The sequence below is a fragment of the Gallinula chloropus genome (assembly GCF_964237585.1).
Source record: "Gallinula chloropus genome assembly, chromosome: 3".
Classification (NCBI taxonomy): Eukaryota; Metazoa; Chordata; class Aves; order Gruiformes; family Rallidae; genus Gallinula; species Gallinula chloropus.
The window spans coordinates 8,789,101-8,816,797 of record NC_140087.1 but is presented as its reverse complement, the minus strand read 5'-3'; the positions used below and the strand labels follow the sequence as shown (position 1 = coordinate 8,816,797).

The following is a 27,697-nucleotide window of genomic DNA, read 5'->3' as shown; positions in this document are numbered from 1 at the left end:
AGCAGCAAATAAATCAAGTCTTTTGGGTAGATTCTGGGGGGAAAGGTTCTTGGACAAGGCACGTGCCTGCAGTTCCAAACCTTTCCATTGAAAACTCGAGTTCGTACAATCAACCCCACTCCAACACCTCTTCACCCATTTAATTCAGCCTGTTCCAAGTCTCAGACATTTGTATTCCAGGAGATTTACTTGCACCCCTGCAGAAGCCACTGAGATGTGTGGAGCTGAAGAAGGCAACACAGTTCAGCTCATGCATTCACAAGCTGGAGCTGTCCCTTTAAACCCACTGGCTGCTCGTAGGTGAGCCTGAGTCTGCTGAATTCATACAGAGTCCCTCCTCTCTGCAGTTCAATGATGGACAAAGACAACCAAGTACAATTTTTTTTTTTTAATAAAGATAAAATTACAAAAAAGGTAAAATGAGCTCAAGAAAGTCAAATTACTTTAATAGATCAGTTTGGACATTTAACATAATAACTCACATCCATTTTTAAATACTATTACATAAAGCATGGTGAAGAAAGGAATTTCTGCCTCATAATTAGAAAACTCACAATACAACTTGCCAAAAACCAGAACAAAGCTGTTTGAAAATAAATACAGTCCATGCCAAATAGTACAAAATGAAATCAGCAGTCTCTCTTGATACGAAAACTTTTCTTCTTTTAGGTATTCTCCAACTCTAGTATTATGTTCAGCAACTGATGAGAGGCTATATTTTGTTCAAGGATTGCTGAGCTGTTCTGATTTTGCTCTGTACAAAGGCAAAAATAAATTGTTATGTTGCTTCATTTTTTTCAAGGAACTTTTCAGAAATGCAATTTTTAATTATTACTGTCATAAACCCAAAATATTTAGTATTATGAGGATTTAAAAGTAATCTCTAAAATATTATAAGGTATTAATTTCTGTAAATTAATAACATTCTTCAAAAGGTGACATTCATTCTTAATTAATTAGGGTTTACCCTTTGGCATCTGTCTTTTCACCACTGCTGTCCTTGGATTTATCCTCCTCCTTCACATCTGAAAAATAAAAAACATTTTAACTAAATCAAAAGATGCAAGAAATCCTTAAAACACTCCAGGAGGAAAAAAGCATGACTGAAGTTATTTTTTTGTGTGTATACTCCTAGCTAGAGGGAACTAGGTTTTAAGACAAGTCACTGGTTACATATTAACAGTGTTGACAGCATTCATCCAGGAGACTCTGGGCACAAAGCCAAGTGAATCAAAATACCTCATGGCAAGTTTCTCTTAAATCATGGCATACAGTGTGGAGACCTAGATGTCCCCTGAGTTCCATGTGTCAGTCTTGCAGCCCTAAGATATAGTCTGTTCTTGGAAAAGTCAAGTCCTTTGTATTACACTGTTCCCAGAACCATGTCCAGCTTCTGTTTCAGAGGAAACTAGTTGACTCACCCCACAAAAGCAAACGAGAACAAATCCTTTTTCTAACTTATTTAAAGCAAGAACCCTTTTTTATCCGTATTTTCACTAAGCTATGCAAATTGCTGGCTCTAAGATTTCAAGCTTGTGGGGAAGCAACAACCCCCCAAGGCTGAAAATATTATTCTAGTGTGAATAGCTGCATCTTGAAACTGATTCATTTAAAATAGATACTTTAAACATGATGGGAAAAACCATCATCAACTCAACAGCTATTTAACCATTAGCAGAAAATCATCTTGCTCTTCGCATAACTGACACTCAGTTCTAAAATACAGGATGAAATCACACCAGAGTCCTACCTGCTTTTTTGTCCTCTGTCTCTTTTTTGTCCTCCTCTATCCTGGCTTTCTTGGCTCCTTTCTTATGATCTGCAACATTTCGCCGTCCACCTTCCCCTTCGTCTTCTGAATCTGAGAACTCCTCGTCACAGGCTATGCGCTTATCAGAGGCTCGAACTGGGATTCAGAGTTAGGAAATTAATTGAGCATAAAGTCTACAACAGGCCTAATGAAAAAAGAACTATCAAGTTAAGAACCAGTAATAATATACTACAGTCATTTAATGCTGATAAACTGAATTATGGATGAAAATACTATCTCTCCAGATACACTGGAGCTTTCTCACAATGGCTTCCAAAAATAGCTTTGCAGAGACACAGGGGACGCGTGGGAGTATTTTAACACATATCAAATGGATTTAAGATACTGGAAACTAAATCATGCAATGGAAAACTTTATGGTTTCAACAGTTCAAAAAATGGACAGTGCACCAAGAAGAGACTATAGAATTACTCCAATCACCATCAAAAAAGGTTACATGTAGCAGGAAACCCTTAGCTATAGCTGAACTACTTGTTGTCCATACAATGGCCAACAGTAATAAAGGGCACTGCTGGAAGTATGGATAAAACATTTCTCCAACAACACAAAAGTAAGTTGGTTTTGGGGTTTTTTTTTTGAAAACACAGTGTCTCACTTTACATCAATGGGGAACATTGTGGGGGGTGCTTGTGACTAGCAAAAGACAGAAGCTAAGTCCTTCAGTTACAATTCATCCTAGCATCTATATCATATTTGAAATAGCCTGCCTGTTTCATACAGTGCAAAAAACTCCACATTATTTCACTGCTTCATTAGACCCCTTGAGCAGACTGATATTTGCCCACAGATGCCACCTTAATAACATCAACGCTGGCAGACCAGATGCAAACTTTTTCACTCAGGAAACAAAACTGCCAATCTTACAATACTGTGCTAGTAGGAGTGAGGTTCTGAACAGGTAAATCTGAAGAGATTTTATCATGAAAGGTATTTCTTACTGGAAATGCGTTTGTCTGGATCTTCTCCATCCTCATCTCCACTATCTTCATGAACAGCATCCTCAGGAATGGCCTGCATCTGTACGCCAGGTGCGTGAGGTAACATGCGCAAGTTTTCAAATAGGCGCTGCCTGCGAGTAACAGACAAGGGAAGTTACTACTGCACAGTGACGGCTTTTCCTTGGATTTCCTGTTTAAATATGAAAACTCTACATTCAAAGTTAACCTGCTTTGCTTTAGTCACTATTTTATTAAAAATAGCCCACCCAAAACCAAGTAGGTATGCCAAGTTCAAGAAAGCTTTCTATCCCTAATGTCATTACTATCCACACTGTACTTGATCAGCATTTTCTTTAGGCTTTTTAAACACTTCTTTCAATCAGCTTCAATCTTCAGTTCCCAGAGGGTCAGCACAAGCACCACCCACTTGGACTGAACCAAATGACAAGTATTACTCAATTTATAATTGTCCTGGTTTCGGCTAGGATAGTTAATTTCTTTCTAGCAGCAGATGGAATGGTGTGCTTGGGACTTAGGATGAGACAATAAGCTCAAGCATCATGAAGGATAATAAACTATCCTATAGTTTCTTAAACAGAAAGCCAGACACTTAAAGCACTTAGACTTCCATATTATGTGTGCCACGACTTAACAAATCATCAAAAGCCACCCATCTGGATTAGATTCCTCATTGGCTGTTTCAGGGAGAACAGAGAAGTTCTTTCCCATTAAGTAACCTGACGCATTAGACCCTACGCTCCAAAGTACCATGAGTAGGAAGAGGTAGAACACTATAGACTTCTCCCAAGACTCAAAAATACTGTTCCAAAGAAGCCCAAGTAGAGAAAAAGGTGTGGCAAGCATCAAATACCAGCCCTTGCAACAATTATCCCAGTATTCTTCTGCCCAACTTCAAGAGCTAAATGGAAATTGGTCCTTTTTTGGAATCCTTATGGTCCTTGCCTCTGTTCAAATCGCAAGATCTGCCAAAACGGTTTTGCCAATGCAGGGAGTCCCCTAAAGTTCAATCTCTGGGAGAGCATAGACCTAACTGAAGGAAACTTCTCTGGAGTGATGGGCTGATGCCGCCTCTGTGGATGCTACTACAAGGACACAAGATTGTCTCTGTGTCAACAGAACACACACAATCTGTGTCTACAGCTGTATTAGAGAACAAGCAAGTTTTACAGCCCACTCACACCACAAAAGCTCAGCAACACACAATATACAGCAAGCAGCCTGGCAGATCACCAGCTGGAGCACTGTATTACTACAGAGAAATTCTGCAGCATTACATCAATGGATAAGTGCTCCCCCTTCCCCTCACATTATTAAAAACTAAACCCCTTTCACTCAGTTGTGATTTATATATTTGTGCTGTGAACATCAAACACAGCCTATAGAGGAACCACTTCAAAACTGGGCATTTTAACTACTTTGGTGAATTTTGCAATTTGACAGCTTTACGGGTTGTAAGAGTACTGGCAAACTTATACAGCTAATTTCATGTCTTTATTCAGCTATTTTTAGTACCTGAAAGAATTCCTGTTCACCGTTAACAGCCTGTTAAATTCAGGGCAGGGGTGGCGTTTATTCTTTTAAAGCCAGAGGAGGGACAAGCCACAGTAAGCAAAGAGTACCTCAGGCTAACCAATTACCTCTTATCAGTTGAGTGCAGAATTGATTGCATTTATGCATTACTACGCCCCTGAAGTAGAATGTGTATTTACAGTCAAACCTTCAGGTTGTGAGGAGGAATTAACTATCAGAAGTAGCACAGGCTAAAACACAACATACCTGCTATAAGATTGGCAGTGAGCACTTCTCAAACCTTGTGGATTTGTCAAACCACAGTCTCTCAGCTGCCTGTACACATATCACTATCTTTCTATATTTGTGGATGTCTGAGCTTACATCTGACTTTTTGTTTTCACAGCTGACAGCTAATAAGAATGACAATCTCATTTCATCTTTAAACACAGAGCTGAGAATTAGAAATCCTAATCATCACAGCATACCAGCTTCTTTCCTAACAGGATAAACTTTCTACAAAATTTGAACGGGAAGCCAAGTAAAACATTAATCTCTTTAGTTGCTGGAAAAAGTAAAAACCCAAGCTGGGTATTAAAGTTCCATATTTATAGTCACAAGACTTCATAAGCATTCACACTGTTGTAGGGACAAACGTTTAAAGAAGTCCCTCTTCTAACAAATGAAAAATATGGCAAATCTATTCAGTACTTATTTTAGTGTGTAAACAAGAAAAGCAGAGAGTTTGAAAGGCTACCTAACAACTAAAACTCTGAAGAAATACAATTCACATTATCTTCTTGACAGATCAGGTAATCGTTACTTACTTGATCTTCTCCATATATTCTGGTGTATTCTGGTTAGTCATATTCGAAGGACTAATATGAAGCTTGAAGTCTGGTCCAAAATACTCAAAGTAGTCATTGTATGGTAACTCTATAAAAACACAAAAGATGAACTCCATGACTCAAAAGATGATTTTAAACATTTTAAATACAACTGTAGTTTTGACAGGATTTTACTTGAGGACTCAAACCTGAAGGACTCAGCTAAACAATAACACTTACGTGCTGCATGAACTGTTCAGTGTTTTTTCTCTACATTATTCAATTGATGAACTTCAATTTGTTGCCAAAATACAAAAAGCAAGAGAAAGTTCTACTGTAATCATGTTAGAATGTACACTGGAACAACATAAGTGATAAATCTGATAAAATAATTAAAAATGCTACTTCTGCAGAAAAGAAAAGATGATCAAGTGATGGTTTCTTAGAGCTATTTTCAAAGTTAGTCCAGTTTGAAAGGTTTAATCGAGCCATTCAGAAACATTCTTGCAGTAAAACATATAAAGGTATTGTCAGACTGAAGGCCACAGGTAGTTCAATACCCATGAGTGGTTCAGTGATCCCCATCAATCACTGTCCATACCCCACTTTCCCTCCCTTTTTTGTATTTTCACAGATAACTGTCCCCTGAACAGGGCATCTAATCCCAACGCCAAAGTCAACAAAGACTTCACAGCCGGGAGAACATTGACTATGAACATACATTACATTGACTATGAACATACCTTCCCAGATAAAAGGAACAAAAATCTAAAAGAACCTAGAACCCTTAAGAAGTAAGACACTGATATCCACTTCTTACTGAACTCTGTCTTGTTTCTTCATTTATGACTGCGACAGGCAAAGTGATCTTGTTAGGTGAAAGGAGACAGGAAGATTAGCTTGCTATTGCAACATTTAGAAATGCACTGTTCTCTCTCAGAACAGATTGAAGATGACAGAGGCTCACAAAGTTTAGAGGAATGTTTGAAAAAATCCAAAAAAGTGTCATATATATGCACTAAACGGGACATGCTAATGAAATCAAGTCCCAAGATAAGGAAATATTACTGTCTCCTTAAAAGCTTTGGCTAGCAAAATATATTGATGTGCAAGATGGAAAATATACATCTTGAGAGGTACTGTCGAAATATCCCTTTCTCACTGGCAGCAGCATTCCACTGAAGTTAGACAGAAACACTATGAATCCAGCAAGAGATACACGAACAGCAAAAGGTTATCAGCGAAAGTTGCAGTCCAGTGTGAAAACTGCCAATGACTGATGAGCAACAAGCCGGTCCAAATCCCAATTTTTAATAAAAGCATTCCAAATCCACGCCCAGAAGCATATTTGGCCAGAAATAAAGGGAGTGCAGGATCTTTGGGGAACTTCCTTAAAGAAATTACTTCACTATTCAACTATTTGAACAAAGTATACTATTGCTTTTTAATTTATTTTTTTTTTAAAGACAGCCTGTATAACCAAAACTGAATCAAATGAAGAGTGGAAATCAATATACTTTCCCAGCTACATTTAAATCCAGGATATAATGAAGGAACAGTTATATTGTACTATGCAAAATGGATGGTTGCATATTCAGTAATTTCTTCGGAGTACCATGTCCATAGTGCCAAACTTACACAGTTCTATGCTGTCACAATCAAAACACTGTGTATGTTCTTATAGAATCATTCAGGTTGGAAAAGACCACTGAGATCAAATCCAACCACTAAGCCATCCCTAAGCACCACATCTGAATGCCAACCAACATACCCTGAGACTTTTTCTGCTGGGCAGTTTTCCAGCCACTTTTCCCCAATCATACTGATGATGTTCATATTAAAAACTGTTACATGTAAGGTTCCCTAAGTTTTTGGTGTTTTAAATTTTCCAAAGATTACTTCCAAACATTAAAAGCTTTTGCTAACACACAAAATAGCCTCAATCACTTAAGTCTATTTAGTGCATAAGCTATGGAAAATTTATTGGCTAAATATTAATAACTTTCTACACAGCTTACCCTAACCCAATGCATTAGTTAGTGTAATATTTCCTATCTGTTCACTTATGAACTCTCTCATGATTATTTCTTAATAAAATATTTATTTGGATATTAATATTTACCATTAGGAATTTCACAATCTAAGGCAACAGCAGTTTCATATGTCCAGCATCGAGCAACATTACGAATAGTATATCCTCCTCCTCCTAACATCAGCAAAGGCAAGTTAAAGGTCTTTACAACCTCCACGCATTTAGCATGACCTGTGAAACACAAAAAGAGTTGGCAACATATGCAAAACATCTATTAAACAGAAAAATATATAATGAACTATTTAATCAGACATAGGCAGTCACACTTCTCAAGTGAGAACTAAAATTATTCAAGTAAAACAGATCTGTCTCACCCAAAAACCAAACACAACCTCACAAGAGGTCAAGACCTAAAGATATGACACGTATAATACACATCAAACATTATGGTCTTCACAGACTTTGCGTGAGGGTCTATTGCTGCTCTTCTGAAATGCTCTTAGAACACTCAGCATTTTGTCTTTTCACAACTGATGCCAACACACAGTGACAAACCTAGGGACAAATTCTCAGTCAAATGCAAAGGGGGGGAAAAAGGGAAACAGTAAGTCAGTACTCAGTCCTTTCTACTTCTAAATTTGAACCTGTATTAGAGGTTGCTAAGTCTTGCTTACAGAGTGAACTGGTGCCAAGACAGTACACACTCCAGGGATACACAGCATACTGAAAGGCATCTGTAGGAGGCAGCAGCTCTCTTGGTTTCCAAGATATGCAAGACGGAAAAAAATCTGAGCTGTATGGGCAACTGAAGTAGCTTTGCCACCTGGTGCAAATCAAGAAAAGGAACCCTGAAACACTGCAGACCCAACAGGTACTATACTGCATTTTGTTGCCTACAAAAACTCTAATTGCCTCACTAAGAAAGCACAAAACCAAGAAAACTCAGAGAACGAATGATTCAAACAGGATGAGTAACAAGTTGGATACAAGGCTTCTCAAGAATTCAACATCCAGATAACATTTTATCACTTGAATAAATAAAATTATTAATAAATAATAGTATTTAAGTTGTTTGCTAAAGAAGTATTTCCCCTCAATTTTGAGAGTCTCCCTTTTGGGCAGAAATGTAACTAATGTATTTAGTAAATACTTAAACTCTATGAAAGTTAATAAAAACTAGTGTTAACATAAGGCTCAGTATAACAAACACCACTATAAATTTAACAATGCAGCTATTATACCTATTTTACACCCAAAATACATTTGATGTTTAGTATCTCTCATCCCACTGAATGAACCACTAATTTTGTGACTTGCCCATCATATTAAGTGTTGCAGTAGGGCAACCATTGACATCCTGTCATACTAGTATATTGCTTTAAAGCTACAGAAAACCTGTGCATAAAAGAAAGGGCATTGTTTCGGTGGCTAGGAAGAACTTGGAGAACCAAGCTTCTTAGCTTTAGCTGGAAAAAATGAAGCCATTTCTGGGTTTCTTTTGGCCATCCCTGTATAGCAAAGACAGAGGTGATTAATCATAGTAACGAACAAAATCTTTCTAACTCCAATCCTCATCATACAATTGTCTTGAAAAATAGTATGAAGATGTTTCTATTAAATAAAGAAGTTATTGTAAAAAGGCACAAATACTTTTCTGCTTACCTTTAACAGTAAGATTAAAGCATCCCAGCCTGTCACCAGACAGTGAATCTGCTCCACACTGTAATACCACTGCACTGGGCTGGTACATCTCCATTACTTTGGATATAATCTATAGTCAATATAAACCAGAAAGCCATTATGAAAATTAATCCACAAAATGAAACTAGTATTTTTCCAGAGAGCTTAAAAAAATGCCCCCCCCAAAAGCCCCACTCACTGGTTTGAATATTTGTCCGTATGATTCATCATCTATACCATCCCTCATTGGAAAGTTGACAGCATAGTATTTGCCTTTTCCAGCACCAATGTCCTATGAACAAAGATGACAAAAGCTTTATTACAAATACAGGAGCACATGATGGTATCATGGAAAAGCCTGCTGACCTATCTGGTACAACTACTCTGCCCTTGTGAGGCCCAGGCTGGAGTACTGTGTCCAGGTCTGGGGCCCCCAATACAAGAAGGATGTGGAACTGTTGGAGAGGGTTCAGAGGAGCCACAAAGATGATTAGAGGGCTGGAGCACCTCCCCTACAAAGAGAGGCTGGAGGAGCTGGGCTTGTTCAGCCTGGAGAAGAGAAGGCTGCAGGGGGACCTCATTGCAGCCTTGCAGTGCCTGAAGGGAGCCTACTAACAGGAGGGGAATCAAGTTTTTAAAAGGGTAGACACTGGCAGGACAAGGGGGAATGGATTAAAACTAAAGGAAGGAAGGTTTAAATTGGATATAAGGGGAAGGTTTTTACAGAGAGTGGTGAGGGGCTGGAACAGGCTGCCCAGAGAGGTGGTGGATACCCTGTCCCTGGAAGTGTTCAAGGTCAGGCTGGATGGGGCCCTGGGCAACTTTGTGTAGATCCAGGCCAGGAGGTTGGTGGCCCTGCCTGTGGCAGGGGGTTAGAGCTCTATGCTCCTTGGGGTCCCTTCCAACCCAGATCATTCCATGATTCTATGCAGAGTACCTCACTTGATTCCCATTCTCCCATAAAAAACATTTTGGAGTGTAGGAATGGTAATTTTACAGTAAGTACACTTGTGGGGGTTTTTCCCCCAAAGATTTAAGACAAAAAGACAAAAATATAACTGATTAGTTTAGCCCAGTAAAAGTAGTTAAGCAAAAATAAGCAAGAAAACTGAGGAGAGCAAGATGATTTCCTATACTGTACAGAAGACTTGGATTTAGTAGAGTTCCTAAAACCACATCCTTTGCACCAAACATAGGATGAAGACCTAGTTGCAGCAGAAGGAAGAGAAGGAAATCAAACAGAAGCCACTTGGAGGTGCCCTTGAAGAACAAAACAAACAAAAAGAACTTGCAGATTATTCTTAGCTCCATCAGGTGACGAGGCAGGAACCATAGTAGTCTATCTTACTACTTTTCCCTGGACAACACATGCATTAAAAGAAAAAACTCTTTGCAAAAAAATATCCAGTAATTCCTGAATTCATCCACTTCTGTTTATCAGTTTAAAATCTAAAGATCCTTGCTTGCCACACACTCCCACTTTTTTCCCTTTAGCTCACCACCAAGACAGACAGAAACTGATCCAGCTTACAGAGCAGCTAAGTTCTCTGCCACTAATAAAGGTGCAGCAGCAAAAGCAGTAAGATTCAACCCATTCAGTCTGGCTATAAACTATTATCAAGCAGCAGCTCTGCAGCAAAAGCACACTTCACATCCAACATCCAAGCCACCGGTAGAATGCCCTAGCAATGCAAACACCAAACCTCTCACTGCTAGCTACTGAAATAGTCAGGACCTTTTCCTCCTGCAGGACAAAGCCTCCTTTGTTGCAGTGGCAATGGCAACAGGTCACTTCCAGTAACTAGCTCTGGGGATGGAAAGGGGGAGACGGGATGAGGCACCAACATGGAAAACAAATGGTCAACAGACCATAGATACTATGTTAATGGTTGAATTTTTTTCTCCTTCTTCCAGCACATTATTAGTATTTCATAATATTGCAAGATTAGTGAGAATGAAGTCCCCTGCTGAACTCAACTCTAGATGATCTGGAGCATGAGAGTTATGCAGAGTCTCCCAAAGTGAATGACCTAGGTTTTCAGATGCTGAATTTTTCTGAGGTAATAGTATCTCACTTTCCAGATAAAAAAAAAAACATTATCTCATACTAAAACATAGCAAAGCCATATGCTTGCACTATTTCCCACTAACAGGGTAACTATTTTCCAGCCTGAGCTACTCAATAGATGTTTTTCTGTAACTGATACTTGCATTAGTTAGAAAGACTAAAGAAACAATATAGCATTCCTGTAGTTACCCATTCATCAACAGATCACATTTCCTCACAGAGCCTGCGCCTGTATGCCTCACTACAGTCTCAACTGACCTATCTAGGTTTAAATCAGTCAAGATTAATACTATCATCCAAGATGGGTAGAAAGTAAGAAATACCTTACTAAGGACACTGGAAGTTCAGACTGCATAATATCTTCAGTAGAAAATGGATGAACACAGCTGACCTAGATAACCTCAGTGAGATTCAGCTACACTGATGAAGCTGAAATCACACAATCATCAGCTGATGATCCTGTATCAAATAAGCATGACCTGATCAGTAAACTGGACCAACTATAGAATTACAGAAGAAAGTTTGAACTTTCTTCTGTTTGAACACTGACAAGAATAAGCACAAGATTTGGCTGTTAAAGTTGATGTAAATAAACAGGAACAGCAGATCAAGTTGAGCAGAAACAAGCAGCACAATACTGGTCTCCAGAAGGAACTTTGACTTTTCAGAGAATCTGTTCTCCCTTTAGTTAAGTTAGGTTTGCTAGTTCTGGAGATAGGGAAAAGCAAATGTGGTGGGTTTTTTCCTATAGGGATGTAGTAATTGCAATGAAGCCTGCTGAAGTCTGTATGCAGACAATGCTCATTTCAAAATACTAGCTAGAAGCACAGAAAAAGAGTTACTGTGGCTGAGGTACTGTTTGTCACTGACACTGCAAAATGAATCCAAATAACATACATTATTCTACTTATTTCAACTTTGTATCTTTGAATTCTTTGTCCTGGGTGTGGCGAGGTGAAGAATCCATAAACTTCTCTGTCGACAGGAAGTGCTGTTTCTAAAAACCCAAGACAGCTAACCCCTCAAAAAAAGATTCCAGCCAAATTCAGCAACAACAGCTTGTCTCTATAAACATCCTGGTGTGAGCTGCTTTTTGTTTGAACCACCACTACCACCTTGTGGCCAGTCAAGTTAAACCACGTGGATAAAAATGCTTCATTCGACTTTTACCTAAATCAATTTTGAATGGAGTTTAACAAAATCTAGCAACCCTAATAACATTCAGCTCCAACAACCACACTGAAATGAACACTTAGCACCCCACTGATTTAAAGAACAACTTTAATTTGCTCTTGTGTCCTCTGGGTACCATCAGCACACTGGGGAGCACGCGTTCCAAGATTATTAGCAGCAGAAAGGCAAATATCTGGATCTCTTGAATCAATTTAAAGATAGTAGGAAAACAGTGAATTCTTTCCCAACGCAGCGTTTCTGTAGGTGAACTTTTTAGAAATGTTTATAATTAAAGAAAAAATAAAATTACCTACTGTATGTACAAACAAATGTACATAAAGCTGCTAGTGACAGAGGAGTGACTTATCTTTGGAGAAGAGGAAGCTGAGGGGAGACCTTATCACCACCTACAACTACCTGAAGGGAGGTTGTAGAGAGGTGGGCGATGGTCTCTTCAGCCAGGTGACAGGAGATAGGACAAGGGGAAATGGCATGAAGCTGTGCCAGGGCAGGGTTAGATTGGATATTAGAAAAAAATTTTGTACTGAAAGAGTTGTCAGGGGCTGGAACAGGCTGCCCAGGGAGAGGGTTGAGTCACCTTCCCTGGATGTGTTCAAAAAAAGGGTTGATGAGGTACTTAGGGATATGGTTTAGCATAGGATGGGAATGGTTGGACTTGATGATCTTCAAAGGTCTCTTCCAACCTTGTGATTCTGTGATCTGTGATCCTAGGAGCGCCTCTGATTAAAAAAAGGTTTAAAGCAAGAGTTTAAAGCTAGGAATGTATTAACCCTCATACTTAAAATATTCTTTCAAGTTGTGAAATGGAACAATTTCCTGTTCTAATGGATGAGAGTCCAACACAAAGACATGACAAACTTACTTAATATGAAGGTCCAGGAAAATTAGTTTCCATTCTCAGCTTTGCCAGATTCTACAATGGCTTAAATGACAGTTTTTCACAGGCCAGCACTCCCCCCCCATCAAGCCACCTATAAGGCTTACTACATAACTGTCTGCACAGCATGCTAAAACTCTTCTGCAGTGAGCACCACGAGAACTCAAAACACACGTTATAACTAAATTCCAAAAGGCCTCTATTCCAAAACCAATCCGTTTGTATTACCAGGCAAACAGCACATAAATTCAAGTTGGAACCAAAGCTTTCTGACTATTAAGTCTCTGGCATAAAGTTAATCTAAGATTTGAAATAAGTTTTGAAGCCACACGATCTCCAAGCAGCTACTTTTCACCGTATGTGCAGAACTGAGACACACAATAATCATTATAAATACACATGGTCTTCCTAGAGACACTCCCAAAATGTAACTAAACTAAACTAGTTATACATATGAACTAAAATTTCAGTCAATTTATTGAGAAGTGAAGGTGTTTATTTCCTGTAGAAGTGTATCATTTACTCCCCCACTATCCCATATTTTATTTTCTAAGGTTCTTCAACAAATCTATCACTCTAGACTAACACAATGTCTGAAAACTTGCTGCTGTATACTATTACTGGGCATAGTTATTGTAACCTACTTATAAACCAGCATCTACAATGAAGATATATTATCACCTAATGAAACTTCACATTCAACCTTACCCTAAGGTCCCCTGTGCCTGGGAAATATTCACCATACTTATGGAATGATACTGTCATGACACGATCTGTGGTATAAAATGCTTCTTCAACACCATCACCATGATGGATATCAATATCAATATATAACACTCTTTGGTGATACCTAGAAAGAAAACCACATATGAGAAATCATCAATATATTATGAACATAGCAGATAATGGTATCTAACAAGGAAAAACATAATGGAAAAAAAAGACAACAAACTCTAAACACTAAAATCCAAGAGTATGATAATTTTGATGAATTTAAAGTGACCATAAGCTCTTAGAACTGTCAGCACAGTTTGCATAATAACAAATTTATCTTTATTAAAATAAGTAATTATGTCATGTATTTAGTATTTACCCCAAATTGTCTCACTCTGTAGAAGCTATACCTTGTGTTTATGTTCACACCACTGTCTGTTCTTCACATCTGCTCAGTTTGCCCTTCACAGGGCACTTCTTTCTGCCTTCTCAATAATTACCAACACATCTGCACAAAAACATCTTAGTGCATGCTACGAACAGCACAGAAGCCAGCAGGAGCAGGAATAACTCATCTTCCACAAGCACGCAAAGAGGAAATTCAAAAACTTATTTTCCATTGGCTTTTCTCCTTCACCTCTGCAACTTGTAATGACAGGTTCACCCTTATTTCCAAGCGTATCAAGCTTACTCTGAGTGTGATGTTTTTACACCACTATTTAGCATTTCCTTAAATGCTGCAAGTTTCAGATCAGCTTGAGCTGGATACAGGAATCGGTCATTTGAACCCTCAGAGCACTGAAACAACAGTAAGTACCCCTTAAATTCTATGTTGCTCAGTAAAGAATAAAGTCTATCAGTATCAGAAGACACACTGTCATCACACTTTGCATAGTGTGATAGAATGTGAGTTTGAGCAGCCATAATTTCAGGTGGGCTAGGTGGTTTTGCTTAACAAGACACTGAACAGGACAGTTTCTTATGGTTATATAACCTGCAGCTATTTCAAAGTTTTCTTTCTTCACATGCACATACAGCTAAAAGAAATCAAGACTGGACCACAGAAAATCATATGGTCTTTCTTAGACTGCAGAGACATACCCTGAACACAAGCTGTATATAAAAACAAATAGTTTAATACTTTTCATATTAACTGTTAGTGTCTTTAGAAGCTTTTTTCCATATTTATAAAAACCACTTTCAAATTACACCTGCTTCCTCAACACCTCACCAGCAGATTCAGCTGATCCTCAAAAGGCAAGTACCTACCTAGAATATTTTTTGAAAAACATGAGATTTATGTGTTATTAGAAAGGATACAGTCCCCTGAAGCAGTGCAAGTAACAGTCAGGATTTTAAATTTAAGTGAAGCATTACTGCTTGAAGTTAATTACATGATCACTTTTTCATTACTCACTTTTTATTTTGCAGTCACAGCAGCACAGCTGTTATTTCATTATTTATTCATAACAGCCACATTAATTCATGTAACAATCCAAGGAAGCTCAGTATATGATCTTCCCTAATATTCCCATTTGGTTTAGTAACAACTCAAACAATAGGAAACAAGCAGGCATACTGAGAAACCAAATAGGTGTATGATTGTGAGCATTATGACTGCCCTAAGGGGGTCAAGGGCAGTGATCCATCTAGGCCACTATTCTGTCCCTGTGAGTAGCAATGGGAGATTAACATCTACTAAAAGCACATAAGCCTGTCCATTTTCTGTAGTCTGCTACCCCAGTACTTCCCTGGGGGTCTAGAATTACAGCACATGGCATCTTACAGGGTGCATCACTGCCTGGATCTTCAACACCCACTTTACAGACCCTCCTGTCTATGACTGTCTTACCTCTTTTTTGAATCTGTTATTGCTGTCTACTTTTTTCAGCATCCTGTAGCAGCATGTTCCAAAAGTTCACTAGCCTCTGTGTAAAAAGGTACTTCTAAATATCCATTGTAAACCTATCTCCTATTTGTTATCTTTTCAGCTTGCCCGTATTTTAGCTTAAACTATTCTAGCCAAACCATGCAGAGCTCAGAATTTACTGAAACTGTTTAACATGGGCTATGAAAACTCACTGGAATAATAATTACCATTCCTCTCTTCAAACATTTAAATACTTGAATTTGACATCTTCTGCAACTTTATCTTGTTCCCATCATAAACTTACTTGAGTAACTCAAGGATGGCAAGCACAATATCATTGACATAACAGAAACCAGATGCCTCCGATTTCTTGGCATGGTGAAGTCCTCCAGCCCAATTAACAGCCATGTCTGTCTGTTGTCTGTTCAATTTTACTGCCCCAGCTGCAAAAAGACATATACAAAATGAGAGGAAATGCAGTCAGAAGTTTCAAAAGGCCTTAAAATTTGTTACACAAAACAGTATCTAATTTTTGTTAAATAAGTCGATCCTAGATCTGATTTCTTACCAAGATAAGACTGTCAAATATGAGAGATATCAAGTAACTGATACACAGTTATGTAACTTTTAAAATAAAGATATCTGCTTCATTTTAAAATATACTGTGAAAGTTTTACATTGCCAACATAAATGTAACAAAGCTGCAAAATAGCTGATAAATAACCTATACTTACCAACAGAGCCTCCAGTTGACAGCTGGCAAAACTCAAACAGGCCATCAAATACAGGACAATCTTCTCCAACATTAACTGCATAGGAAACACATCACTGCTCAAGACCATTGTTCCAACAGCACTGATTCATGCATGGGTAACACTTACAGATGCAACGCATAGTTCATTCAGCATTTTAACTAACTCCCTCCCTGGCTCATTTTTGTCAGGGCAAATTTTAAATGGTGTAAATAATGTAAAGTATAACCTAAGACAACTGTCTTTTCTTCCTTTTTAGTCTCCACGGGAAGCTTTGTACTCTTGTTAACAAGAAGTTAGATCACTTTAGATTTCTGAAGAAGCCCTGATTAACTTAGGTCGTGTTAACAAATACACAATTACTTGGAAAAAATAATTTTCTGAGAATAAGGCATCATAAAGAAGCCTTTTAAATTGATACAATTGATACTGCCTTTTAAATTGATACAATAGCTGGCTAACTGCATTCCTAACAATACTTTGAGCCTATTCCTATAATTAAAGAACTAAATTAACAGAAAGGATGAGCTGTTAATAATGTATAATTTTTACTATCTCCCTCCAGCAGGAAGGAGTAACTCCTTTTCTTGACTTCAACACATTTTCACACATTGATTTTTACTTCTCTGCTCTTCTAAATGCCATTCTTTTTCGGAAAGACTTTGCATGAGAACAGATTTTAAGATACTTTGCCAAACAACTCACAGCTGAAGTTTAATCTCTGCATTAAACCTACGGAAAGTATTGCATCACACCTAGAATATACCCTGTGAAAAGTGAGGCAAAAATCCTTCCCCTAAACTCAGAGAACATTGTTGCCAAGATGGCTGCTTTAACAGAAAAGCCCCCAAAAATTAACATAGCTAAAGGCAGACACACATCATTCGTTACAGTATTTCTCTAACCCACCCACATTAAGCCATGTTCATACCTCTGTACTGGTGAATATTTAGCTTTAAACAATGGTAACCACTGAAGAACACACACACAGATTTCACCTAATGTTGGCACTTACATCTCTGCATTTGCTTGCTGTACTCGGACATATTGTCAGGCCTTATTGATCGGAGGAATTTGATGTATTCATCACTATGGTACTTGGTCATTTCTTCAGCAGTAGCTTTGTGGGGTCGCTGATAACAAGGTACAGAAATAATCAGTGCTTTTCAAAATCAGCTAACAATTGGCTAAAACAGACAACTAGAAAGAATCTCATCTACTCTGAAGGGAGAGCAGTGAAACTGATAGTAGTGCTGTTCTACATAAAGGAAGGACTGCTCCGTTGTTAGTATACAACTTGACTACTTTCTGCAGTTACTCCAATGCTCCTCTCACACCCCAACCCCAATCATAAAAATGCAGGTGAGATGTATCTACTGGGACTCTACCTCACTCCTTCCAGTCGCAAACAACAATCTACAACTTTCACAAGCTATAAAATAGTGCTTTATTTCTAAGAGTTGGGAATACACTAGTTAAGCATTTTCTATTTTCGCTTCCACTCCATTTATTTGTGTGAGAATACTTGAAGCCCTTTAAAAAGAACTTAGAATGTTTCAGTGAACATTCTACTGCTTATACTCACGTAGATTTCCATTTTTCTGTACAAGCCATAATTTAGCAGCAAGTTGTGGGTCATTCGGATCCTATGAGGTTTCATTGGATGCCCTTGTCCATAGTAATAGTTTCCAATATCACCTGTCAATATTAGACAAATTAACAGTACAAGTTACAAACCAAGTTTTCATTCCTGCTTAAAAGAATCATTCCCAGAAGAAAGCAAGTATGATGATCTAAGAAAACTCCCCAAAAATAACAGACAGACTGATAAAGGGACTACTACCCATTTCAAAAAGGCCATGATGAAAACAAACGTCCTGTAGAAGGTCGTATGTCAGAAGCAGAGAGCAAAAAGGAGGCCAAATCTAATACCTTTATTACAAGCAGACAGTAGTGGGTGAGCAAAGATGCCTGCAAGAAGTGATTTCAAATCAAGAGCAAAGAAAATAATGGGCAGAAACTGAAGGATAAAATAATGGGAATCAAAACTGGAATTAAAGAGTGGAGCAGAAAGTGCTGATGACACAGACACACCGTACCACAACAGAGACTCTAGTAAAACCTGCAATTTAGCGGGAGCTGATTTTAAGATACCATCCTCAGCCTGCCTTGAACTACTAACCCTATCTAGCAGTTACATTCCAGAAGTCAGCTTCAGATCCACTGCTGCAACCACATGCATAAACATTCCCCAGCCACCTGCTGCTGAGGATCCACAGTAGGTTAAGTGAACCTTGTAATCCAGATTAGCCCAGCTCTGTAAATTTGAGAGCAACTAGATACATGATTAAGAAATTTGATGCCCACTTCCAAAAATGAACAGATGCCATCACGGGCTAGTTTTCCCTACAGCTCAGGTACTGTTCAAACATACACTTTGACATTTCCAAGACAAACCATTTTAAACAGAACTAGCAGTTCATGTGTTTCTGGAAACACAGACAAGCCCAAAAAAGTTATATCCAGTTGTCAATGGCTTCCACTTGGAGAATTCCATAACAAATCTTTGCAACAGCACCTCTTTTTGACCAAACTTCATGATGGGATTAGTGAATTTACCCTTCTTGAAATTTTCACTTGCCTATCCTCTGCCTTGTTAATTTCAAAATAAATAAATATTATTTTCACAATGTCACACTATTTCACAAATTGTGTTAGATGTAAAGTAGCAGCATCACTACAAAACAACTTTAGTTTCACCTCTTCAGCATGAGGTCCATCTTTCAGGAAGGGAAAAAGTCAGCTTGCAGTAGCATCACCAACTAGCAAGAAAAGCAAGCACTACAGTAACATTCTGTTGTGGTTTTGCATTGCAGGGTTCTGGAGGAGGAAAGGGGTGGCTGCAGGGGTGGCTTCTGCAAGAAGCAGCCAGCTTTCCCTAAACTCAACAGAATAAACACCAACCAGCCCAAAGCTGGACCCACTGTTGACCAAGGCCAAGCCAGCCACAGTCACAGTGCCTCTGTGAATCACATTTAGAAGATAAAACCCCACGCTAGCAGCTGCTTTTTGCCACCAGAGAAGGGAGTGAGAGAATGTAAGAAACTGCAGACACCAAAGTTAGTGGGGTATCAGGCTGGAGCAGTCTGGGCCTGAGACACATTCTATGATTTTATGACTGCACCCCACAGAAGTGACCCACGCTGGGGCAGCTGGTGAAGTGCTGAAGCTCTGTGAAAAAGGACCCACTCTGGAGAAGTTCACAAAGGACTGTCTCCTGTGGGTGGGACCCCACAGTCCAGCAGGGAAGGAGTGCGAGGAGCCCAACTAAGAAGGAAAACAACTTGTGAGGAACTGACTGAAACCCCCATTTCCCCCATCCCCACCCCCCTCAGTGCCAACCTGTGGGGAAGAAGGGAGAGAAGTCATGAATAAAGTTGAATCTGGTAGAAGGGAGAGGTGGGGGGAGGTGCTTTAAGATCTGGTTGCACTTCTCATTATCCGACTCTGGTTTCACTCTGTGTGTAGTGTAATAAATTAGAGTTTTCTTTCCTTTATTCTGTGTTGAGTCTGTTTTGCTCATGGCACTAATTGTGGAATGATCTCTCCCTGTCCTTATCTCAACTCCTAAGACTCTCAATATATATTTTCTTCCTTGTCCAGCTAAAAAGGGGAGTGATAGAGTGTCTTTGGTAGGTACCTGGCCTCCAGCCAGGGTAAAACAACCACAGATGCTAAGTCTCAAAGCATTTTAAAATCCAGTGTTCAAAGTGCCAAGAATAAGTACACTTCAGAAAACAGTTATAACCTCATGTAAGGTGAGGTTACCTTGAAAAACAATCACTTAACACGTAGCTCTTAGCCAACCCATCACAAAGGAAATACCAAGTTTTGGTATTAAATTAAGAACTCTGAAGAACTTGGACCCACTCCCAATTTAGGTATTTAAGTGAAGATTAGCACTTCTTGTCAGTACTAAGACCTGAAGTCTTGCTAGTAATTATTATAAGCCTGCACTTTTGGTCACATGCAGGTCAAGAGCAAGAAGCATTCAGTGAGTACACCCACACCTCTTCCTGTCAGCAACAAATTTCCATGCCTTTTACAAAACACTATTTTAAAAATTTCACGTTTCAGAAAGATGCATCATGTCTCTCTGAAACTAATAAATGGAAGATGGAAACCAACCATTTACTAGCCCTACTTTGTTTTGTGAAGTTACTGCTAAATCCCAGATTAACAAAGCTTCAAGCTAATAAGAGCTTGAAATGATGACAGTCTTAAAAAATTTCAGTAACATATTTTTGAGGAAGCTTTATTCCAAATGCATTTGTGGCTTAAAGAATGTGTATGCATTTGATATCTTTTGTGAGGTTTTTTTAAAGAAAAAAGTGTAATTTCAATTTTAACTACATTAGCTTGTACAGTCATTATCACTGACATTTTACTCAGAATGCTGATGGAAAAGGAATGATTTTCTATCTTCTATAAAATATAAAATGTTATTTTTCCCTTCTGTAAAAGAAAAAAAATAACAAGCTTCCCAAATATACTTGCAACATATCCTTCAAGATATTGCAATTAATCAGATTTAAAATCAAGCATATTCTACAAACTGCACAGAGCAGTGTACACATAAATTTTTTCAATCAATGAATTAAGATTACATTTTAACTTTCACTTTATTTTTCACCTGAAAGGAGAAACTTCTACAAGAATTGGCAAGTTGGTAAATTTAATGGGAACTTATGTAATAAAATAGAAGACCCGTGGGTGAGTACCTGGCAGAAGCATGCTGACTCCTTCCATATCAGAGGTCAGCAGTAATGGCCAATATAATACACTTCAGCAACAGGTAATACCGTTTACACCTTTCAGGTCTTTGCATCACCAACTAAAACAGCTTTTGGCATTAACCTCAAAAAAGTTTAAACATACAGATAAGGAGCCCACTAAGTTTCAAGAGACTGTTGAAAAGGGTGGGGAAGGAAAACATACAGAAGAGGTTCCTCCTCTTTCTGCATTAGCACCTTGATTTCCAGCCAATATCACATCACAAAGAGGGACCCATCTGTGGTGAAGGCAAAGGTGTCACATCTCTCCTCCTTTTACCCAGCAGTGACAGAGGCAGTCCTCTTCTTGGCACTTTATCCATTGATCCTGAAACCCATATATCTTCATCGATCACAGATGGAGTACTGTACTTGAGTACTTTGAGGTCAAAAGCAAGGTGTACTGAGAGCTTGTGTGTGCAGGGATACCTTCCCTACCAATGGGGTTACAAAGCTCTGCATATGCTGCCAGATTAACTTTGACTGGAGTACACATACATATAAGAAACAGGTAGAGTGAGGTCAGGAGCACAAGTCTTGTACTGCAGGTAGTACAAGTACTTCACCCTAAACTTGTCAGTACGAAGGAAGACAATCATACAGAAGTGTTACGAGCAGATTTTGTATCACTCACTAGTGTGGGTGCGCATGGGAAACGCTAGAGGAAAGAATGTAACTGAAAGAGGAAGCGGAGGGGAAAGAAAAACCCAAGTCCTATATTCAGAAAATTGGCAAATGCTACTCGTTCACAGCAAAGCTTCAAAGACCAAAATTTACTGTTGTGTATCAGCAAAATCATCAGCTAAATGGGTATCACTGAGAAGTAACAACAGTCTCTGGAAAATTGAGTCTTTAATGAAAGGGACAAACCAAGTGCCAATTTAAAGCTAGCACAAGTTTAATGTCTTGTACCGTTTGCCATGTGAGGCAACACGTGATACCAACAAATGACCTGAAGACCTACCTGAAAATTAAGTTGCTACATACAATGACATATTCTTGGGTTCCTTTTCAATTCATACAAGTTACTTGCCTAAATTCTGAAGAGGTATCAAACAAGAATAAACCCACAATTCCTTTGGTGAACATAAATTTTAGACACTGAAGCTTCAGCAAGGTCTACCAATGTTAAATATTCTAATACATAAAAACCAAGAAAGGCTACATGCCCTAAAGGTACTTCAGTTATGTCTGATAAACACACAGCAAACTAACAAAAGCTGGTGTGCTCCTAAAAAATAAAAAGCATGTTAGTTTCTCTGGGTACTAAGATATACAGAAAAATAACACTTTTAAAGTAACCTGTTACAAAGTCTTAATGGCCTGAACAAAGAGACAAGATATATTTACTTATCCTTTTCAATACACTTTGTAAGTTACCTTAGTCTGTAACTTTGATACAGATGAATTCTTATGTGTAACTGTATGTATCTCTGCTTATTTAAAGCATGGTTACCATGAAATCAGGAGGTGTTTCTGAACTACACCAAGCGCAGAAACCCAACAGCTACAATGGAAACCACACACACACACAAAAAATTAATAGCAGTAGTTACATTTGGCTTGACTTCTGCAGTACTAACTGGTGAATTCATATAAAAATCTATGTAAAAAAAAAAATCATCCTACTAAAAACAATATGCACGATCAGTCCAACTAACAGCTATTCAAAGAGGTCTGGAATTACTGAACTAGCATCTGAAAGGTCGAGGGTTTTGTGAGTTTTCAGCAGGCAGCAGAAGACTACCAAGGTTTTGTCTTTTGAGCCCTGTGCAGAGGTTGGACACCACTGCTGTGTCTGGAAGCTGCTGTGCCAATCACTGATGAATGTCTGTGAAACACACTTCAGTTAAAACTCACATCTCCAAGTAAGAGGAACTTAAACTAGGCGCGCAAATGTACTTTATGTCTGAATACAGCGGCATTCTACATCTCATCTTTATGGGTGGAAGCAACCACATTCTGATGCAGATCTTTTGAATTTCTCATGGAGGTAGATCCTTTGGATCATCCATGCTAAATTACGAACAAGCAACAATCCAAGCAATACTGCTAGTGCACTGGCATGGAACACACACACTTATTAACTGTAACCATGCCAGTTGCTGTGTGATTCTTTAGAACTTTGCTTTCCTGTGCATGGGAGGCAGAGTTGGAAACACCATCTGGGTCCTGCCCTCATTGCTGTGGGCAACTGTACAACACGTACCTGTTTTAGAAGGGGCCACTGAACTACCCAAGTAAGACCATGGCAACAGCCTGAAGGCCAAAGGTAAGATGCTAAAAGAAAAGCTACTTACATCCTTCCATATCTCACGTTGATCTACGCAGTATGAGCAACAGACTTTGCTAAGCTGTGGCCATATACATAGAAAAACTAGAAGCATTTATTAAAAATATTTTAGAAAATATAACTAAAGTACATTAATTTGTATGGGCTTAGTTCTTCCAATAGTCCACTGGCTCAAATTTAAATAACATTTCTGACCTGAGCACGAACAATGCGAATTCTGCAAACTGGATGCAGCTGACAGTCTGTTACAAACAAACTGCAGAAAATGAAATCAAGCTTCTTCTACCCCAAGTTTATTGGTTCCGGGTACAGTGTCAAGGCTATTGAAACTGTTTATCATCAAAACCACCAGCAACAATACGCTCCAAGAAAATTTGGTGACAGGCTAATTTAAAAGAGCAACTTCAGACGACAGTCACAGAGAATTTCATAAAAAGCACGTAGGAGTTTACTGCATCTCAAAAGGTAACACACAGATGCTGCTAGCACTTTTCAAGACTTTTCAGTGCAAACTTTTAAAGAAACAGTGAAACTATGCATGGAGGGACAATTCTGACCAAAAAAATCGTTATTTACTTCGCTTATGACATGCTTGGAGATTCACCACTACCTCAGTTGTGTGCCTGAGGTATCTGTGTATATATATACATATATATTTGTTGTTGTTTGGTTTGGGTTATTTAAGGCTTCAAATGCTCCCCCCCTCTCTGATTCAAGACTTTGCTGGTGAAACACAGCTACAAAATACTCAGAATTGCCAGATGAACCACAAATGAGCATTAGAAATATTTGCTACAGGTATTAGCTCTAAAATGTCTTCTAATAACTCCAACTTACAAAAGAAGTGTAAGCTCTTGGCTTTGACTACAAAAAAGACATCAAAAAAAATTCTAAAGCTGTTCATTTCCATCACAGAGAAATAATGTATGTAAAATCACTTTAAAACAGAGACTCCTTTCTCCACGTTACTGTTAACTGCACTTACCCTTGTCTATTCAAGCAAGATATGAACTACAACTGCTCTGAAGTCGCCATTATCCTGCCACCTCAAAACTTCTCCAGTTTCTCCCCTCTCCACACTAGCATAGCTTTTTGGCTGTTAATGGAGTCTGACCCTAGCACCAAGAGCCAAAAATCCAGGGATCACAGAAAAACTGAAGTTACCAACACCTAGTAAACTATAATCACCTGGCTTTATTTAAAAATAGAAAAATAAGAAAAAAAGGGGAGCACATTGATAAAACAAGAAAACCCTAAACAAACCACACAAACATTTGCAGAGAAAGCTACTAAGCCATCACCGCAGTCTTCCTTTCAAGAAGGCAAAAAGTGATTCTTCTTCCCCAGGAAAAGTAAGATCCCAGCCTCACCAAAATTATCCCTAACAGGGGCCTCCTTTCCCCTTTAGGCTGAACAAAGAACCAGAGCGAGCAACAAAGAGAAGGGGGCGGCAACCACCACTCTGCCTCCTTTAGTCTAGTAAAAAAAAAAAAAACCACCAACCAACCCGAAGACAGGCCCCAAGATCTACCATTTCTAAAGAATGGCAGATTTGCTACAGCAACAGACACCTTTGATATCTTATACTGGGTTTAGCCATCCATTTTCATTTCCAAAATGGTGAAAACACCAAAGCGCTACGGAAAAAAAAAAACCTACAACCTCTGTTTCCTGGCTACTACCAACACCGGTCTCAGACACCAACTTCAAAGCGCTGTTGCAAAAGGAGGCAGTTTGCAAAAAAACCAAAAAAAACCCCAAAAAACTAAACCAAAAATCAACTCTCTTAACTAATCTGGCCAACGAGTTTACCCTCCCAGTACAAAACAGAGAAAAAAAGGAAAAGCAAATGCAAACTCTAGAAGAAAACAAAAAGTTCTCCCGGCTGCGGCCAGAGGGAAAGAACCACAAACAAGTTGCTGCGAATACACGAAACTGAGCTGGAGCTTTACACACTTTCTCGCCAGGACTGACAATGCAGATCACGAGTCACTGTGCCCTCAGCAGACAAGCGTGCAAACTCAGGAGGCCTGCGAGCAACTCAAATTTCACTATTATTAAACACCTACGCATGCAACTCCCATGTTTTGCTAGCGGAGAGGCTCGTGGAAGCCAAACCTCCGCTCCCGATGCATCTTCGGGCGGAGGGGGGGGGGTAGGGAGAGGGGGGAGAAGGGCGGGGGACTCGGCCCCCTCTGCACACCAGGTTTTGTGTGAAAGCCAGAGGAAGGGGAAGGCCTCCGCGCAAGAATCACCAGGTGCCGAAGCTACACATGGCCTAGACTTTTTTTTTTGCAGGGGAGGAGCCAGACATGGCAGCGACTCCAACGCCTCTGTGCTTGGAGGATGAAGGGGAGTGTCTCAACTTTTCTTCGGGGTTTTCATTTCTGGGGGTGGGGGTAAGGGGGGGGGTTGGGGAGCGGTGTTTGGAGATGTTGGGGGTGAACAATAGACACAACGTCCGCCGCCGGGCCCAGCACCCGCTCCGCTGCAGGTCAGGCAGCTCCCCGACCCACACCTCGCCCGGCTCCAACCTCCCTCCCTCCCTCTCCCCCTCCCTCTTGCACGGCGGCCCCCGGGGCTCAGCCCCGCCGTGCAGCGCGAATGCGCAGGGCCGATGGCGGGAGCGGGGCGCGGCGGCGCAGGTGGAGGCGGCGGGGACCTCCTGGCCGGGGCCGCCATAGAGCCGGGGGTGGGAGGGCTCGTTCCGCTGGGGACGGGGAGCCCATAATGGCGGGGGACGCGGGCAAGCCGCCCCAGGCGGCCTTCAGAGGGGCTCCCCCTGCTCACACACGCACACGCGCTCCGCGCCGGCCCCGCTCACCGTCATAATAGTAGCAGACTTTCTTCTTGCCGCCGCCCTGACTGTACGCCATAGGGCCGCCGCGCCGGGGCCGGGGGGAGGGAGCGGGAGGCTGAGGCGAGCGCCGAGCCGGCACGGAGGGAGGGAGGGGGCGGGAGAAGGCAGACGCGGGAGAGCGGGAACTCAGGACGCCGGGCCACGGACAGTGCGAGCGGGCCCGACCATCGGCAGTGGGAGGGGGGGAGCAACTGGGGCGCACCCAATCTGCCGCCGCCGGGGGAGGCAAGAGAAAAAGGGAGGCGGAAAGGACGCTTGCGAACGAGCGTGGGCCCTTCTTTGCCGAGATCAGCCCTTATAACTTGTTCACGCACACACAGTTAGGAAAGAAGCAAGCTGAGAGTCCTCACAAGCGAATTTCTGGAGAAAACTCTTTCCTGGCCCACCCCTCCGCTGCTTAGTGGTACGATCCGTCGGCGGGCATCGGGCTCTGTCCCCGCCCCTCAGCGGAGCTTTTTGGCGCATGCGTGGAGGGGCCATCCCGCTGCGGGCCCGGTACCGGACAGTAGGGTTGGGGCAGGTGTCGCGCCTGTGTGTGGGCTGCGGCCGGCGGCCAGCAGGAAACCTTTATTTCCTCGGCCGAGCCCCGCGCCTGGGAAGCAGCGGGCCGGTCCACAGCGCAGCACGGGGAGTAAGTCACGGCCGCTCCCCTCCGCCTCCCCGCTGGGGCCGCGGAGCTGCCCCGCCCGTGGCCGGGGAGCGCTTCCCGCCGCCTTTGGGCCACTGGCCTGTGCCTCGCCCTCTGCCCGTCTCCCCGGGGCGGGAGGATGGGGCGGGTACAGGTGCTCGACGTGCTGCAGTGGTGGGGGATGTCGTCTTGTGTCGAGTGCCTCCCCACCACCACCTCCCCTTCCTCGCCCTCCAAGCGAGACGAAAAGTCGCGCCGTCTGCCGTGCTCCCCAACAGAAAGAGTTCCTGCGGGGATTGGGTTGGGTTGGTTGGGGTTTCTCCCGGCCCTGGAGTTATATGCGACTTACTGTGGGGTTTTTTTCTTAAGGAATAAAGTTCTGAATGCTTATGGAGAGCTGCCGTTTGACTCTTGTTCGAGGGAAGCTCAGATGCTCCCTTCCCTTCTGCCTCCATCCCTTCCCCGGGCCCTGCGGCAAGAGGTGGCTGCTGCAGGGCTGGGAGGCCTGCCGGCGGCACCTGGGCCCGGCTGGCTGAGCCGAGTTCCTGCTGCTCCTTATCCCTGTTCCTGGAAGTTCAAAACGTGCTTTGTGGCCTGCGTAGCAACTGCTTCTCCCGAAATTATGGCGATGCTGTGCACGGTGAAAGCAGTTGGGGTTTTATATAAAGAAGGGCTTGACATCTGAATCGAGTTTCTGTTTGAGATCTGCCAGCGTGTTGCTCAGAGGGTGAAGGAGTACAGAAAGTTAACGTGATTGTGTCTGTACTAACT

General features: G+C 40.8%; 1 protein-coding gene across 1 annotated transcript; it reads right to left on the bottom strand.

Annotated features, from left to right (window-relative positions):
* Positions 1-376: 376 nt before the first annotated feature.
* HDAC2 (histone deacetylase 2) lies at positions 377-26,367 on the bottom strand. Its single transcript, XM_084261743.1, has 14 exons — positions 26,263-26,367; positions 17,899-18,011; positions 17,329-17,446; positions 16,296-16,370; positions 15,866-16,004; positions 13,686-13,827; positions 9,038-9,130; positions 8,821-8,929; positions 7,249-7,389; positions 5,127-5,235; positions 2,770-2,900; positions 1,751-1,906; positions 968-1,025; positions 377-754 (listed from the first exon to the last, which is right to left on the bottom strand). Exons 1-14 carry the CDS (start codon positions 26,312-26,314, stop codon positions 724-726), a joined length of 1,467 nt encoding a protein of 488 aa, XP_084117869.1. The 5' UTR covers positions 26,315-26,367; the 3' UTR covers positions 377-723.
* Between the last annotated feature and the right edge of the window lie 1,330 nt (positions 26,368-27,697).